Source organism: Aplysia californica, unplaced genomic scaffold (genome assembly GCF_000002075.1).
Source record: "Aplysia californica isolate F4 #8 unplaced genomic scaffold, AplCal3.0 scaffold00408, whole genome shotgun sequence".
Taxonomy (NCBI): Eukaryota; Metazoa; Mollusca; class Gastropoda; order Aplysiida; family Aplysiidae; genus Aplysia; species Aplysia californica.
In genome coordinates this window covers 569767-583632 of record NW_004797678.1, presented here as the reverse complement: position 1 = coordinate 583632, position 13866 = coordinate 569767, and the positions used below count along the sequence as shown (strand labels likewise).

At 37.5% G+C, this 13866-nt stretch overlaps 1 protein-coding gene across 2 annotated transcripts in view; it reads left to right on the top strand.

Moving 5' to 3' along the window:
• Positions 1 to 13866, top strand: part of LOC101864240 (TBC1 domain family member 15) — a 32307-nt gene that overhangs the window by 8457 nt on the left and 9984 nt on the right. The window contains exons 5-10 of one of the 2 annotated variants that reach the window (XM_005104184.3): positions 54 to 165; positions 2256 to 2291; positions 10545 to 10739; positions 11405 to 11533; positions 12660 to 12763; positions 13660 to 13754. In XM_005104184.3, coding sequence (XP_005104241.1) covers positions 54 to 165; positions 2256 to 2291; positions 10545 to 10739; positions 11405 to 11533; positions 12660 to 12763; positions 13660 to 13754 — 671 coding nt within the window. The remainder of the gene's footprint in view (positions 1 to 53; positions 166 to 2255; positions 2292 to 10544; positions 10740 to 11404; positions 11534 to 12659; positions 12764 to 13659; positions 13755 to 13866) is intronic. The other variant, XM_005104185.3, reaches the window with a different exon arrangement.

The window sequence follows — 13866 nt, the reverse complement described above, 5'->3', positions numbered from 1 at the left end:
GAAGTTGGATTTTTGGTTTTGAAGATTTCCCTGGTGTGACATTCTGCCTACAGGTCACCTAATGACCCTCGCCTGTTCATCGTGAATGACCATGACCCAGAGATGTTGTCCAAATCTTTCAATGAGCTGGCGATCTTCTCCGATTCTTCTGGTGCTTTGGTACAGGTGAGACAAGCAAAACATTTCACCGAGTCCTTCTATGCAAACAGGTTTTTGTGTATGATATAGGCACTCATTGTAAGATATTTATGACTTTTCGTTTATCATGGGATCTGTCTTTTCATGAAGTAGTACTACGTTTGAGCATGCAAGGTGTATACTTGTGTATGTCTGTGTGTTTTAATTAAAATCAATTTTACTATATGTTTGACCTTGTATGTCTTGTCCGTCCTGATATGTATGCCTGTCACGAGGGAAAGAATTTGTGAAGAGGACATATTGAACTCAGTGCTTTACCACAACAAAGATCAGGGACTTTCATGAAGTCCTCCTTCAGGAAATTCCCTTACCAAATCATTGAAGAAAAAATATCTACAGTAATTCTTTAGATGGGTTATTACTCCTAGCATAAAGATTTTTAGATGTTTTGAATTCAAGTGCGGAAGATTCCCACCGAGATTCCAGCTTTCATTGCTGTACAAATGTGAGATGGTATGCTTGTATGTCAGACCTGCCATATGATTTGAAATTTAGTTCTGGCTGCACACTTAAATTTTTCTACTTGTGGGTTTTTTTATGAAAATTATTTCAGTGACTTATAGTCGTAATATGGACATTTTATTTTCTGTTTTCACCACTGCTCATGTGGAAATTATCTCTTCTTCTGTCGTTTCATACTGTGTTTTAGAGTCAACTCAAAGAATATCCACAATAGTTGTTGTTGCTGGCCACAGTTGGTCTTTGGCCAATTTGCTGAGGTTCAAAGTTTGAATCAGATACCGGGTCTGGGGTTGTTGTTTTTTTTACATCCTTCCCATCATCAAGATTCTCTTCTCATTCCGGCATCCTGACTAGGGACCAAATGCTTTATCAGTAAAATAAGCTAATTTGTGTCTTGTTTGGCGAAACCATCATCATTGTTTCATGTTTATGGCTGGGTTTTTTTACTGCTTCTTTCTCTCTGCAAATGTATGTCTTTGCAGTGTATGTAGACACAGTAGTGTGGAAGAATGAAAATATGTAGTTTTGTTCAAATGCAACACTGGCATTTGTGTTGCAAAATTTGTTGCTGCTAAGAATGTCCTGTATTTGTTGAGTGTGCACCAAGGGGATCTGACTGTGCGGTTCTTGGAGGTCCTGTAGACCTGGAGCGATTGAAATGTGTTGATACTCTTTTGAGAAGTGATATATATATACATAATCATTCTTTTGCAAGATTTTTTAGGTGTATAGTTTTCAAATGGGTAAAATGCATGCCAAAGATATGAGTTTGAATCCCAAGCTGGGAAGCCTGTTCCATCCACTGTCTTTATCTTTCTGGTGGAATGTTTTATCTTGATCAGTTGAAAATGGCCTTGATTGCAGGGTCACAGCAGCACACTTTCATAGTTGATCTACATTGTGCAGAGGAGGGGCATAAAACATTTAACCCTCTCCGTACGCCCTGGGGTCATTTTGTACCCCCGGGGTTGTATTCTTCACGTTTTAGAATACTTCTAGTATGAAGATCTCTTTGACACTTTCAGTTTTTCTCAAAAAATCATTTTAACAGACTGCTATACAAAGCGTACAGATCGGATTAACGAGTAAATTTCCTCTTTGAAAGTGGTGGCACAGAGTTCCCCACTTTGTATGGATACGATAGTAAAACACCACGTACGGATAGGGTTAATATCCAGACTGTTATATTGAGTGATGTTCAAGGTGTGAAAACTAATTCTATTTTTATTGCTGACGGTGATGGTAAACAATTTTTATGAGATTAGAACGTATGGGCGAAGGGATGCAAGAGTTTTGTAGGTGGCATTGTCTTATTGACTCTTTTGTTTGAAAGTGTAAGAATGCTTGAAAAGACCTTATTTGAGTTATTTCATCTTGACTGGCTTTACTTGGAGTATTCTTTTGAGAGATTCCTTATTGTCATCATTTGTTCTTTGGTCATTCAGGGTTTTCTCATTTTAAAAAAACACTCTAAAAAAAAAAACCAACTGGTATATTCACCGCTGTCATAAAATAGTAAATTGGTGCAAGATGTTGTCATGAAACTTTTTTCACGTAATACCTTATCTTCTATTCAATGTCTATTTTGTTCTCAGAATTTCATCAAAGACTCTGACAGAGGGTTACATAAGGCAAGGACACTCTTTGTTTTGTATATTAGCTGTTGGACTCCAACAGCTCAAAATGAGACTTAGGTGGTGGGATTTAAATCCAAGAAATTAGTCAAGGAAGACAATTGAGACAAACAGTCCTTGAAGTGTTTTTAAGACAAAAACTTTGTCATCATGATTTCAGAGTTAGTTTTATCAGAAAATTGTTCTTTTTCGATGTAATGGTAGTGTTTGTAGTGAATAATCATACACATCTAACCTTTGCCCTTTGCCTGCTTATCCGATGTAGTGGTTAGGCAGTTTGCTGGTGCATGCAGGGAAGTCTATTTCATTGTGTATCTCCATCTTTTTGTTGCTATGCCATCACCACCTCTGCCCAGGTTGGCCCTGACAGGTAGAGTTGGAGAAGCATGCCTCTTAAGTGATTTGAAATGTGTTAATGGGGGCGTAAAATATTTCTTATTGTTCTGGCGTCTTCTGACTCTGGGCTGAATGTAGGCACAAGCTCCTTACTGGGGTGGACAGGGGTTTGTTGAGCTGCACTGACCCCAATTACAAGTGCTGTGTGGTGTGGCCTTTGTTCTCCAAATTAAAAAATCTACTGACTCTACTAAGAAATGTCTTTATCGAAGTATTCTCAGACTGATTAGACAAAACAAGCCTTTCCCATTTGTATGGAAGTCTTGAATACCTGCAAATCAAAATTTTAATTCTAAAATTCTTACTGTTGGCTCTTTTGTTTCTGTCTATCTTTCTCCGGTAGTGTTATTTAACTTTTCAAGACTAATACTCCTCGTCGTAAATGATTACATCTTCATTCATGTTTTCCCTCTACGGATACAGTGATTATTGTCATTCTCTCTTTTTTTAAATCTCACTAAGACATTACATTTTTTTCCATATAACTATATGTGATAATTTTGGGGTTTAAAAAAAAATCAATATGGATTTAATCTCCCCTATTTCCCTATGTATGACACTCCCTCCCCCCCCCCCCCCCCCTTCCCCCCTTCCACTCCTCAAGGCAGGGCAGTAGTGGAATGGTTAGGGGTCTCTGTCTGCTGTATGAATGTTGCGGTAAAAAGTACCAGTGCACTCATTGTCGTTTTAAGCCCCAGCAGTTGAAAATAAACACATAACAGGAACTTAAATCTCCCATTACCCATCAAACCCCAAGGATTCCTGTTTGGTGCTGCGGCACCTCATTGAGACTTAGCTGAGTTTTCCAGTAGAAACAGGATCAGTGTCGTCATAGTCTCATTTTGAGGTGTTGAGAGACAATTTTCTTTACCTGTTATCAGCTTTGACTTAGAAAGTTGTTCTGTTAGTGTTGTGCTTTCAGGCTGTTTGGTCATATTCCTCTGCGGCAGATGTGGCAGATTGTGTGTGTGTGTGTGTGTTTACACTCTCGTTAGCGGGTGCTCTGGTGGTATTTGCTCCTTCTTTCCTATAAAAAAAAAAGTATCGTCCTTCTCTTTCCTCCTCCTTTTTTATGTTTGTTACTCTTTTGTAACTCATAATCTTCGGCACTTACATGACCTTCTTGTGTTGCAAGTGCTGTGAAACTCTCACTAAAACTAAAAAGCTGATTTTTGTGAAGTTGTACCCTGGGGATATTTTTTTCCTTTGCTTACTTTTTGTAGTTTCCGTCTGCCGTTTGTGTGTTCTCCATCACACTTTGACTTTGTTATTGTGCTGATGTAGGCTAGAGAAGTGGAAGTTTCACATTTTGTCCATTTTCTTTCACTCTCTTCTTGAGATTTTTCACTCGTTCTGTCATCGTGAGCTATGTTTTTCACTTATTATCTACGTTCAGACATACACCGGTCTGTATTGTACTGTTTAAGTTTTATTGTGTGCTGTGTTTATTCAATGGTTTGTAGCTTTGTGGGCTTTCTGCTACAGTTGCTCATTGTACATTGTGCCAGTGTCTTGTTAACCCTAACATGCTTTAAGGGCCAGGCTTAATCTTAAGTTTGAAATCTGATATATTGACAGCTTGGCAGGCTCAACGATACAGTTGCTCATAACAACTGGTGAATTCAGTAAATATTTGTGATATATTATGTGAGGCATTGTGATGAAATCAGGCATTCGTCAAAATAATTAAATAAAAAAGAACGGCATGTTTCCACCGGTTTGGCAATTTTTATCAATGTTTTTTATTCTAGCACTCTTTATATGTCCATGTAAAAGCGCATTAATGTGTGTATTTTACCTAAAGACATTGATTTAACGCACACAAAATGTAAATTTTCAGTTTCCATTTACTCTTAAGCTACGGAAGTCACCAAACTTTGGCGGCCATTTCCTCGCTAATTTTGCCCCTGAAACCAGCGACCCCACCTCCTTCAATTGTAAACATCTTGACTTCTATTCAAGATTGATGGACACTTTTTAAAATCTAAATAAAGACAAATAACAAGCTTTAAGATGATGCCAATAACTCTACATGCCCAAAAATTGACGAGCACTTGATTCCACTGCGTCGTGACAGATATGTTTATTCAGCTTTGCAAATGCAGTTGTTTTTTTTTCTTGAAATGATAATTAACTATGAGCGAATAAAGGTTTTCATAAAGTATAAGGTTGGAATTTGAACTGTAAAAGTGCAGTGCATAGTGATCGCATATGCTAAATCTGAGAAGAATGTCTTTCCTTGAATCTATGGTAAATATATCTCTGTGTCAAATTTCGCTTTACGTCAGGGTAATCAGCCAGTGAATTTTTAAATCAGCAACATGCATCAATCAGCATTTCACTCCCATCCTTCTGAAGCTGAAAAATAACATTTATGTTTTTTTAATGGCAAAGGCAAAGACGACTCAATATAGTAAGGTTGTTTTTTTTACTGGTGTATTCTTTAGATCTATTTACAAGTAGTTTTTGCTGATGTATGAATTGTAACCTATCACAGGATTTTGCGAGTAGTTCTTACTAGCTTCTTTTCAAATACATGGATGATGAAATAGACAAACAAATTTATTTTTATTTAACGTAGGAAGATGAAGAATAGAATCTTTTTTGCATTCTCTCTTCTTTCTTTTTTCCCCCATTTCTCACTATCCTCTTTGTTTTTATATATATTTTCGTTGGATTATTAATCTTGTTCTTTTGAGGTAATGATTCATAAATATTGTTTTTGCTGTGAAAATACTTCCTTCAAGTATTTATTGTCTTTATTCATTCAGACCCCCTTCCCCACAGATGTCGGTTTATGTTTTGTAATGGCTGGACTCTTGCATGTAAATAATATGAGTTGGATTCCTGGCTATAAAATGTATGATCTTTTTGACATTTTACTTGTCCTTTCTCGTCGACCTTGTCAAAGGGCTCTCAACTAGCATTTAGTGACTGACTGATTAAAAAGGAAATTATAGTGACTTTTCTGTACTTGTGGGTGATTGGGAAGTGTTATGATGTGATCTCTTCCTTCTGCTTCTTTTCAGTGTTACTGTTGTCCCTTTTTTTGTTGTTAGTAAAATGTGACTATCACAATGCAGTTGTGCTATAAAAAAAGCTCCTCAACATTTTCTTTATTTGACCAGTTTATCAAGTAGATGTCATTTTTTTAATATTGTGAAATACTTCAATGATTGGAAAAAACCCAGGATGGAGAGAGGTTTTCTTGTAACAATGAAGTGACAGTGATAATATTCCTCTGATAAGAGATAATATCTCATTGTGCAAATTTGATGGGAGCCATAAGTGCCTGGTCTCCATATCAGTGTCGCGATTTTGTTTTCTTTAACAATTTGGAGTCACACAGCCAGCAGTAAATGATACATTTCCAAAACAGCAAGAACAGACAGATATAGAAATTCATTCGTACCAACTGCAGTAAGGTTACTGAACACACAGTGCTACAAATGAAACAGAGAGAGAGAGAGAGAGAATATTTTACGGAGCGGTTGTCCCAGCACGTGAGACATGTATTTACTAATGTCCTGTCTTGTTGTGCGTATGCGTGAGTGCATGAATTTCTCTCTGCGAGGTGAATAAAGATTTTCATTGCTAGTACAAAATACCCCATCTGGTCGCCCAGCCAGGAGAGCGACTGCAACTGACTTCTTGGGTCTGGCACAGAAATGCGCCAGGTGACCGGAACGGATAATTTTCACTGGCGCATTATTGCGCCAAGTGACAGCAAAGTTTTAAAAAATGTTTGTGTCAATATGTTTCTGCCCATAAAAAAATTAAATACTTTCTAAATGCTAGGCTCTGTGGTGTAATGGTTTGGCCTTTTGTATTGTACCCTAAAAAGATGTGAGTTTGATTCGCTCAATGGGAAGATATTGTGTTAAGTCGGTGTGGGTGGAGGCTAACTGTCTCCTTCCTAAGAGATCTGCATTGTGTGGATGAATGTGTGAAATGATAATAGTCGAGAAAGAAGTAGACCAGAAAAGACCACCCTCGTTTATCCCTTGCCAAACTAGGGTTTTTATTTTGTACTTTCAGAGCGTGCACGACTATTTGGCATTAGAAAGCCAGACTACGACCAGGGGTGGTTGGTGGGTGCTCTGGTGTAGTTTGCTCCTTCTTTTCTATCAAATTTCTATCGTTCTTATCATTCCATTTTCTTTCTTTGTGCTTGTAACTTTCTTGTAACAGCTCTAATCTTCAGCATTTATATGACCTTACTGTGTTGCAAGTGCTGGAAAACTCTTACTTTAAAAAAAACCCCACTGCGACCATGTCAGAGACACACTCTATATTGCTGGAGCCTGCCATGATCAGGGGCACGTTCCAGTGACCTCCGATCACAAAGCCATTTCAGTGATATTGCTCACAGTATTGGGAAATCTGTGTCCGCCTACTATTTGATGGTTTCTGCTTAGTGTTTAGGTTGGAATTTTCAGTACCTTGGTATGAGACTCTGGGATGTTAGCCATGCTTGGCGCATTACGACTTTTTCCCCCTTTTCGAACAGAGAAGCAATTTTGGCCCAGTATTGCTATATAAGTTTGTTGTTCAAGACTTTGGTGAGGCAGATGGTTACTGAGAGACTGTGATAGAAGGGCTTTTACCTGGTCTAATCGTGTGTATAGTTTTTAATTGTTTCGTCTCCTCTTCCCAGTGCTCTGTGATTACTATTTTGCCATTGTGTTGTTGTCCTCCATGTCGGATCAGAATTGAAATGTATATTTTGTATTGATTTTGTTGGGGGGGGGGGTTCACTTCAGCTTACAGAAATTTTCAAAGTAATTAGTTTTATTTCTTTATAATTTATTTTTCATGATTTTCAACTTTGTCATGCAAAAAGGAATTTTTTGCCAGGGGTTTCAGCAAGTCTAAAAATGAAAGATTACATTGTTAGATAAAGTGTTGTATCATAATGTTTGAATCATCGAAAAAAAAAACAACCTGACACTCTTTACTTTTATCAGTCTACAATACTTTAACTTTCTGTGCCTGTAATGAGTTCACATTTTACTGTCATTACATCGGGTATATGTGAAGTATTCCAATTACACGGAAGCAACAAGAACTTTTAGATAGTAGTTAAAAGTGTGTGGCAAAAAAATAAGTGACAGCTAATTCTTTTGCTGAGATGGAGGCTATTATTTTTCCCAAAACAGTTACAGTAGTGCCATTCCACAATACTTGAATGGACGACCAAAGTTCTTGAACTGTCAGTTTTTTTAATTTTTAGTCCCTAAATTCTTGTCGGAAAACTTTTGGAGTGGGTGTTCACTTATTCTGTTGTTTTTGGAGCAATATCCATGAAGAATTTTCAGTTTTGTTTTGAATCCTATTATTATTGATCCTGTTATGGGGATTTTTTTCAGTCAAATTTTTATTTTGCTCTTTACTTTTTTATGTTGTGTTACAGCACAACTGAAAGACCATATTTATTAATTTCTTTCAGAAATATGATTTACAATTGTTTGTATGACGCAGGGTTGGAGGGCACCACTGGAATGCCCTATCTCTTTGCCTTCCATCTGTGGTTTCTGTCTTTGAGTCATTTTAGCTCTTTCCTCACTCTAAATGGCGGTTATCATATCAATGTGCTTGTTTTTACTCATGTGCACATTCAAAAGTGTTCAGCATCACATATTGCTAGCTATATGAGCTGCATTCCGTTCTAATACACCGACACTGTTGATAGCGGCATAAGTGTAGCCACCTATTTTTAATTAGAGGTCGCATGTCTTGCCCAAGCACTTACCCCAGTGACCACCCAACCTCAAGCCATTGCACCGATAGAGTTTGATTTTTTTTGTACACGTGCATAATTTCATGCGGCCTTATTAACCATAAGGTCCTTCCTGTCTTTAATTAAGCCTTGCAAAGAGAGGTAACTGAAATGAGCTTGACGAAACGGAAAGAAAATATGAGGGAATGAGGTTTTCTTAGCGAGTTGTTCTTTAACACATTCATATTTTGCTATTTTATGGGGGGTTTTTTCTTTATTCCAGTTACCCTTCTGGGGGTTTTTTCTTTTTTGAAACTCCACAATATTACTTTGCCTCATATGACCAAAGTTTAAGTTTCAGAGTTATGTAGTTATTAACCTATGGTAGATTCGCTATTTCTTATATATACATATTTTGTTTATATTCTATTATTGCCTGCACGAGCGACCTAGTGTATTTATATCTGCCCTCACATCCCTGAACCGTTGCAGTTATCACATCCTGATCTGCTAACCTTGTTGCGTCCCAGCTGTAGATACAAAGTGACATATATAAATAGATTTTTTCTCTGCATTTCTTTGTTTTCACCTTAAGATTTTTCGATGTTTCCATTATCTTTGTTCCCTTCATGTGTGTTGTCTTTATTATTATATCTTTTTTTTTTTCCTTAATTATTTTTTGACTTGATTTTTCTTTACACTGAAAGGTCTGATATGTTTTCTGTGTATTTCATATTACTTATTTACACTAGCAAGCTTACAAACGAACAACAACAAAAATTGTTAATCACCAGAAGACCTGACAGTCAGAATTTCTTTGTTCTTATTGTTTCATTCTGTTTCTTGTAAACATTTTTATAATGGGCTTGTGTTTTGAATGGTCGGCAGGCATTCTAGTGTGGTTTGCTCCTACATCTTTTTCATTACTGGATTACTAATGTTAAATTCCTCTCCTTTTTTTCGTATGGTATTGGTTGAATGCTTTTTTTTTCCATCGCGGCAAGGTTATGTAGGAGGAAAGATCATCACTTATTATATTAACCTTTGTCTAAAAATTTGAGTTGCAATGATATCAATGAATTGGTGTATGTAGGTGATTGGGTGGTGCCACTGCTAGGTCTTCCTTCTTTTCTTTTCCTCTGTGGTTTCTATCTATCTTTACTTTTTCCCTGCAGTAAGTGACAAGTGTTATGTCTCTGTACTTCTCTTTACTCACCCGAACAAATGTTAGGCATCATGGTGAAATCAGGCGCTCTTCAAAATCATGAAATCGAAGAAATAGGCACTTTTCCTCCAGTTTGGCCACTTTTAGGAGCGAATTTGTGTTGTTTGGCTCATCACTTTATGACAACACATTTCCATATGAATTTTACTTTAAAAATTGTTGATTAAAGGCACAAAATATATAATTTTCCAGTTTGTAAGGACTCTCGAGCTATTGACTTTACTAGACTTTGGTGGCCATTTTCTCGCTAATTTTACCTGTGAAATCGAGTAACCCCCCTCCTTCTTCAATTGCAAATATCTCGACTTCTATTTCAGGCAGATGGGTAATTTTTTTCTTCGAAAGCAAGGCAAATGAACAGTCTTTAAGATGATACCAGTAACTTCACATGCCCAAAAATTGACAAGCGCCTGATTCCACTGCGTCATGACACAAATAATAATGATGATTGTAGTTATTACATTAGCATCACGTACTATACAGCGTCTCTCCAATTCAGACAATTTTACAAGTATGCCGTTGCTGGTTGCCCTCTGTACAACAGCTAGGGTTATAGTGTCTTTCACAAGGACATACATAAGTAACCATTCACCTAAAAGTAAAGACATGTCACTAATACTTGCTTCTTATTTTCTTGTGAGCCTGAGCTCTATAACCATTCATGCACTAGAGCATTTTCTCAAACAACCCTCTTCGGGTTGTTGATGGGTGCTCTAGTGTGGTTTGCTCCTTCCACCCTATCTAACATATTCTGTCACCCTTTTCTTTCCTTCTTTTCTTTGTACTTTACTCTTCTAGTAACACCTCTAATCTTTGGCATTTGTATGACCTAATTATGTTGCAAGTGCAGTAAAAATCTTACCAAAACATCCCTTTCACTGTGTTTGAAATGTATAAATCTTTTGATCAGAAATTCATCAAAGACCCATACACCACCACATTGGGAGGCTTCTCCAAAGTGACCAACTTCCTGCGGGATGTGCTCATGACCCCAGAGAATCAGATCGAGCGGCCGCAGTCCGAAGTCGCCGAACTGCTGCAAGATGACATCCCCGGCATGGAGATCTCGCAGATGGAGGACACTGGTTTTGAGGTTGTCACCAAGGTGAGTGACAGCACTTTCTTTGATGGCTACGCACAAGCAACTGGTCCGAGGAGTTGGAGGGGATTGGAGGGTACTAATCGTTGGTTTCCCATCTTCACTTTTTTTTTTTCTGTCTGTCTTCATCAGTATTGTCTTAGACTGTATGTCACCAGGGAGACTGAAATGGCAAGTTGTACTTAACTTGCAAAGGTTGTTTTTTTTTAATACAGCAAGCCTTTCATTTGAAGGGATGCAGGGTTGTAAAAATAAGCCTTTTTTTTTACTTTTTATTTCCAAATATCTTCAGGTGACTTTTGTTATGTCCGTGTGTTCCTCTTTTAACTTAATGGGCAAAGGGCTTGGATTGGTATTGTTTGCTCAAAAGAAAATGTCTCAGGATGGTGCTTTTCGAGAAATGTCTGTTAGATTTCAGTCATCATTATGGTCTTCATCTTGCATCATCTTAAGCTTCAACATCATCATCATTTGTAGCATTGAGGATGTAATCATTACCATTTATTTGTGTCTTTCATTTGCTTGTCTTAAGTTAATTTAACAGTACCTTTTCAGTGTCGAAAACATAATACCATTTTTAAGTACTAGTCTTGTTGTAACATGGTAACCTTTCATAAAGTTCGTTCCCTCCAATTTCAGTCACGTTCCTGTTTCATCTGTTTTCATTCCAGACCAAGTTGCCACCCAGACCATCTGTGAAAAGGTCGGATCCCCTAACAGCCATGCAGTGGAACGCTTTCTTTGACTCCGAGGGGCGAATTACGAAGGTGGAGGAGTTGAAAGACATCATTTTCAGAGGGGTAAGTTTCGGGTAAAGAGAGATGAGGTTACTATTGCTTTGAGCAATTTTTGGACTTATTATCTTGTTTTTTTCTTTGATAACTCAGTTTTTATCCATTTGGTTTTTTTTCTGCATTCTAGTTTCAAGTTGTAGATAAACAATAGCAGTTCCTTGACTTGTTTGAAGTGAAAGAAGTCATCCAGAAAAAGCTCCTTATATTTCACTTTGGGTTGTTGTTTTTTTTTTTTCTTCTTTCCATGATACTGAATCCCTGAAGTAGTGAAGGCTTATCTTACTCCTTGGCTTATTCTGGGGGATGTTACAGCTATGATGCTGACTCATCATAAGATTCATCGGAAATCTTTTTGAATATCCAGTCACTCTTTCCTAAAACAGTGAATGATGCATAGTCCATGCTGCACAGACACTAGTTTTCAATCTAAAGTTAGTGTCTAAAGAGCTTCTCTTGTGAGTGATTGGCAGGTGCTCTGGTGTGGTTTGCTTCTTCTTTCCTATCAAACGTCAGTTGTCCTTTTCTCCTCTTCTTTTTTATGTGTGTTACTCTCTTGTAACAGCTCTAATCTTCTGGCGCTCATATTACCTTATGCAGTTGCGAGCGCCGAAAAATCTCTACTAAAACTAAACTTAAAGCTTTTCTTGTTTTAATCCCATCTGAAAATTACTATGTTGTAATATGCTTAACCCTGTGAACCCAAGTGGCACCCTGAGGGCAATTACGCTCCACGCTAATATACCATGTAGCACCATGAGGGCGATAGCGCTCCATGCATGGGATTAGGCAGCCAGAGGGCGCCAGGTGCTGGGGCTTGGTTGCCACAAGGGGCCAGGATTCAGAGGGTTAATATGTTTGCACAGGCATTTTATACGCTTGAAAAAAATAGCAAAGTGAATTTAGTGTACATATTTGTAGATGTTTTTATTTATAACATAATAAATAAATAATTGAATTTATCCCTGTGAAAAAAAAAAACAACTACTAGAGTTTGTAAAAATGCACAGAGAAATAAAATGGCCATAGAACTCAGATGTAGTCCCTCTTGAAGAGGCCAGTGATATGACACTTACATGGGTTTTTTTCTGAAATGTATTTTTTTTTTAATTGCTTTTGACTTCTTCCATCTCAGGGTTTGGACCCTGCTATTCGTGGGGATGTTTGGAAATACCTCCTCAACTTCTATGACTGGGACTCAACGTCAAAGAAACGTCAGGACCAAAGGAAAAGGAAGGTGTAAGTGACCTACACTTCCCTCTCATGTTTGTTTTTCATTCCGTTTTTTTTTCTCATCATTGCACTGGGTGTTTGAAGGACGTGCTTTGTTAGTTAGGGTCTTCTTCTTTATTATCCCTCTGTTGCTTCTCACCATGTGTCTTGCGTTTTCTCTGTGGGACATTGATTTTTTTACATAGATGACCACTTTCATGTGGATGGGCTTTTCTTAACTCAAATTCGATATTACTTTAATGGGCCTTCTCTGTGTTAACAGAATCAGTTTTACCACAAGCTTGCATGGTGCCTTTTCTTTGTCAGGGGGAAGATGGTGGCTGAAATCATTTTAAATTTGTCTGTAAGTTTGTAAAAAAGATAACAGTAACACATAAGAAAGCAGAAAAAAAACCTGTTAGCAAGTCTTCAGTAAAGTTTTTTTCTTTAGCTGCCTATTCTGAAACAGACTTTGATGAAAATTGATATGGTTAATCTTTTGAAGTAATCTCGTAGAAAAGGTAGAGGGAGAGGGGGGGGGGGGGGGGGGCATTTTGCTGTTAATTGCACATTTAGTCTGTATGGACTGAACATTGAAAATAGACTCATCTTTTTAAGGATCATTTCAACATTTAGACAAAGTCTGAATTTTCTATGCCAGATAATATCTGTCTATATGTTTTATAGATATGTACCGGCTGGAATAATGTAATATGTGTTGACTTCAGATTTTAACCCAGTTTTTCCCACAGTTGCTTCTCTAGTGGATGTTACTTCTAGATTATGTATAGAAATGTTTGCTGATTAGAATACATTGTATGTTTCCTGCACAATGGGGCTTTTTTTTGTTACATTGATTTCATGCATCCCCGATAATAAGGTAGATGTGGATTTAATTTTGCCCTTTTTCTTTTCGCTGGCAGCGACGACTACTTCCGTATGAAGTTACAGTGGAAGACAATATCTGCGGAACAGGAGAGGCGCTTTTCTCTCTTGAAAGAAAGACGTGGTTTGATAGGTGAGCTGAAAAATAGTTATTACCGTCATGCCTCTGTTTAATTTGATATTAATGACCATACTATTCGTTCAAAAAGAAGTCTTAAAAATCTAGGGGTTCAGTTGGATTATGA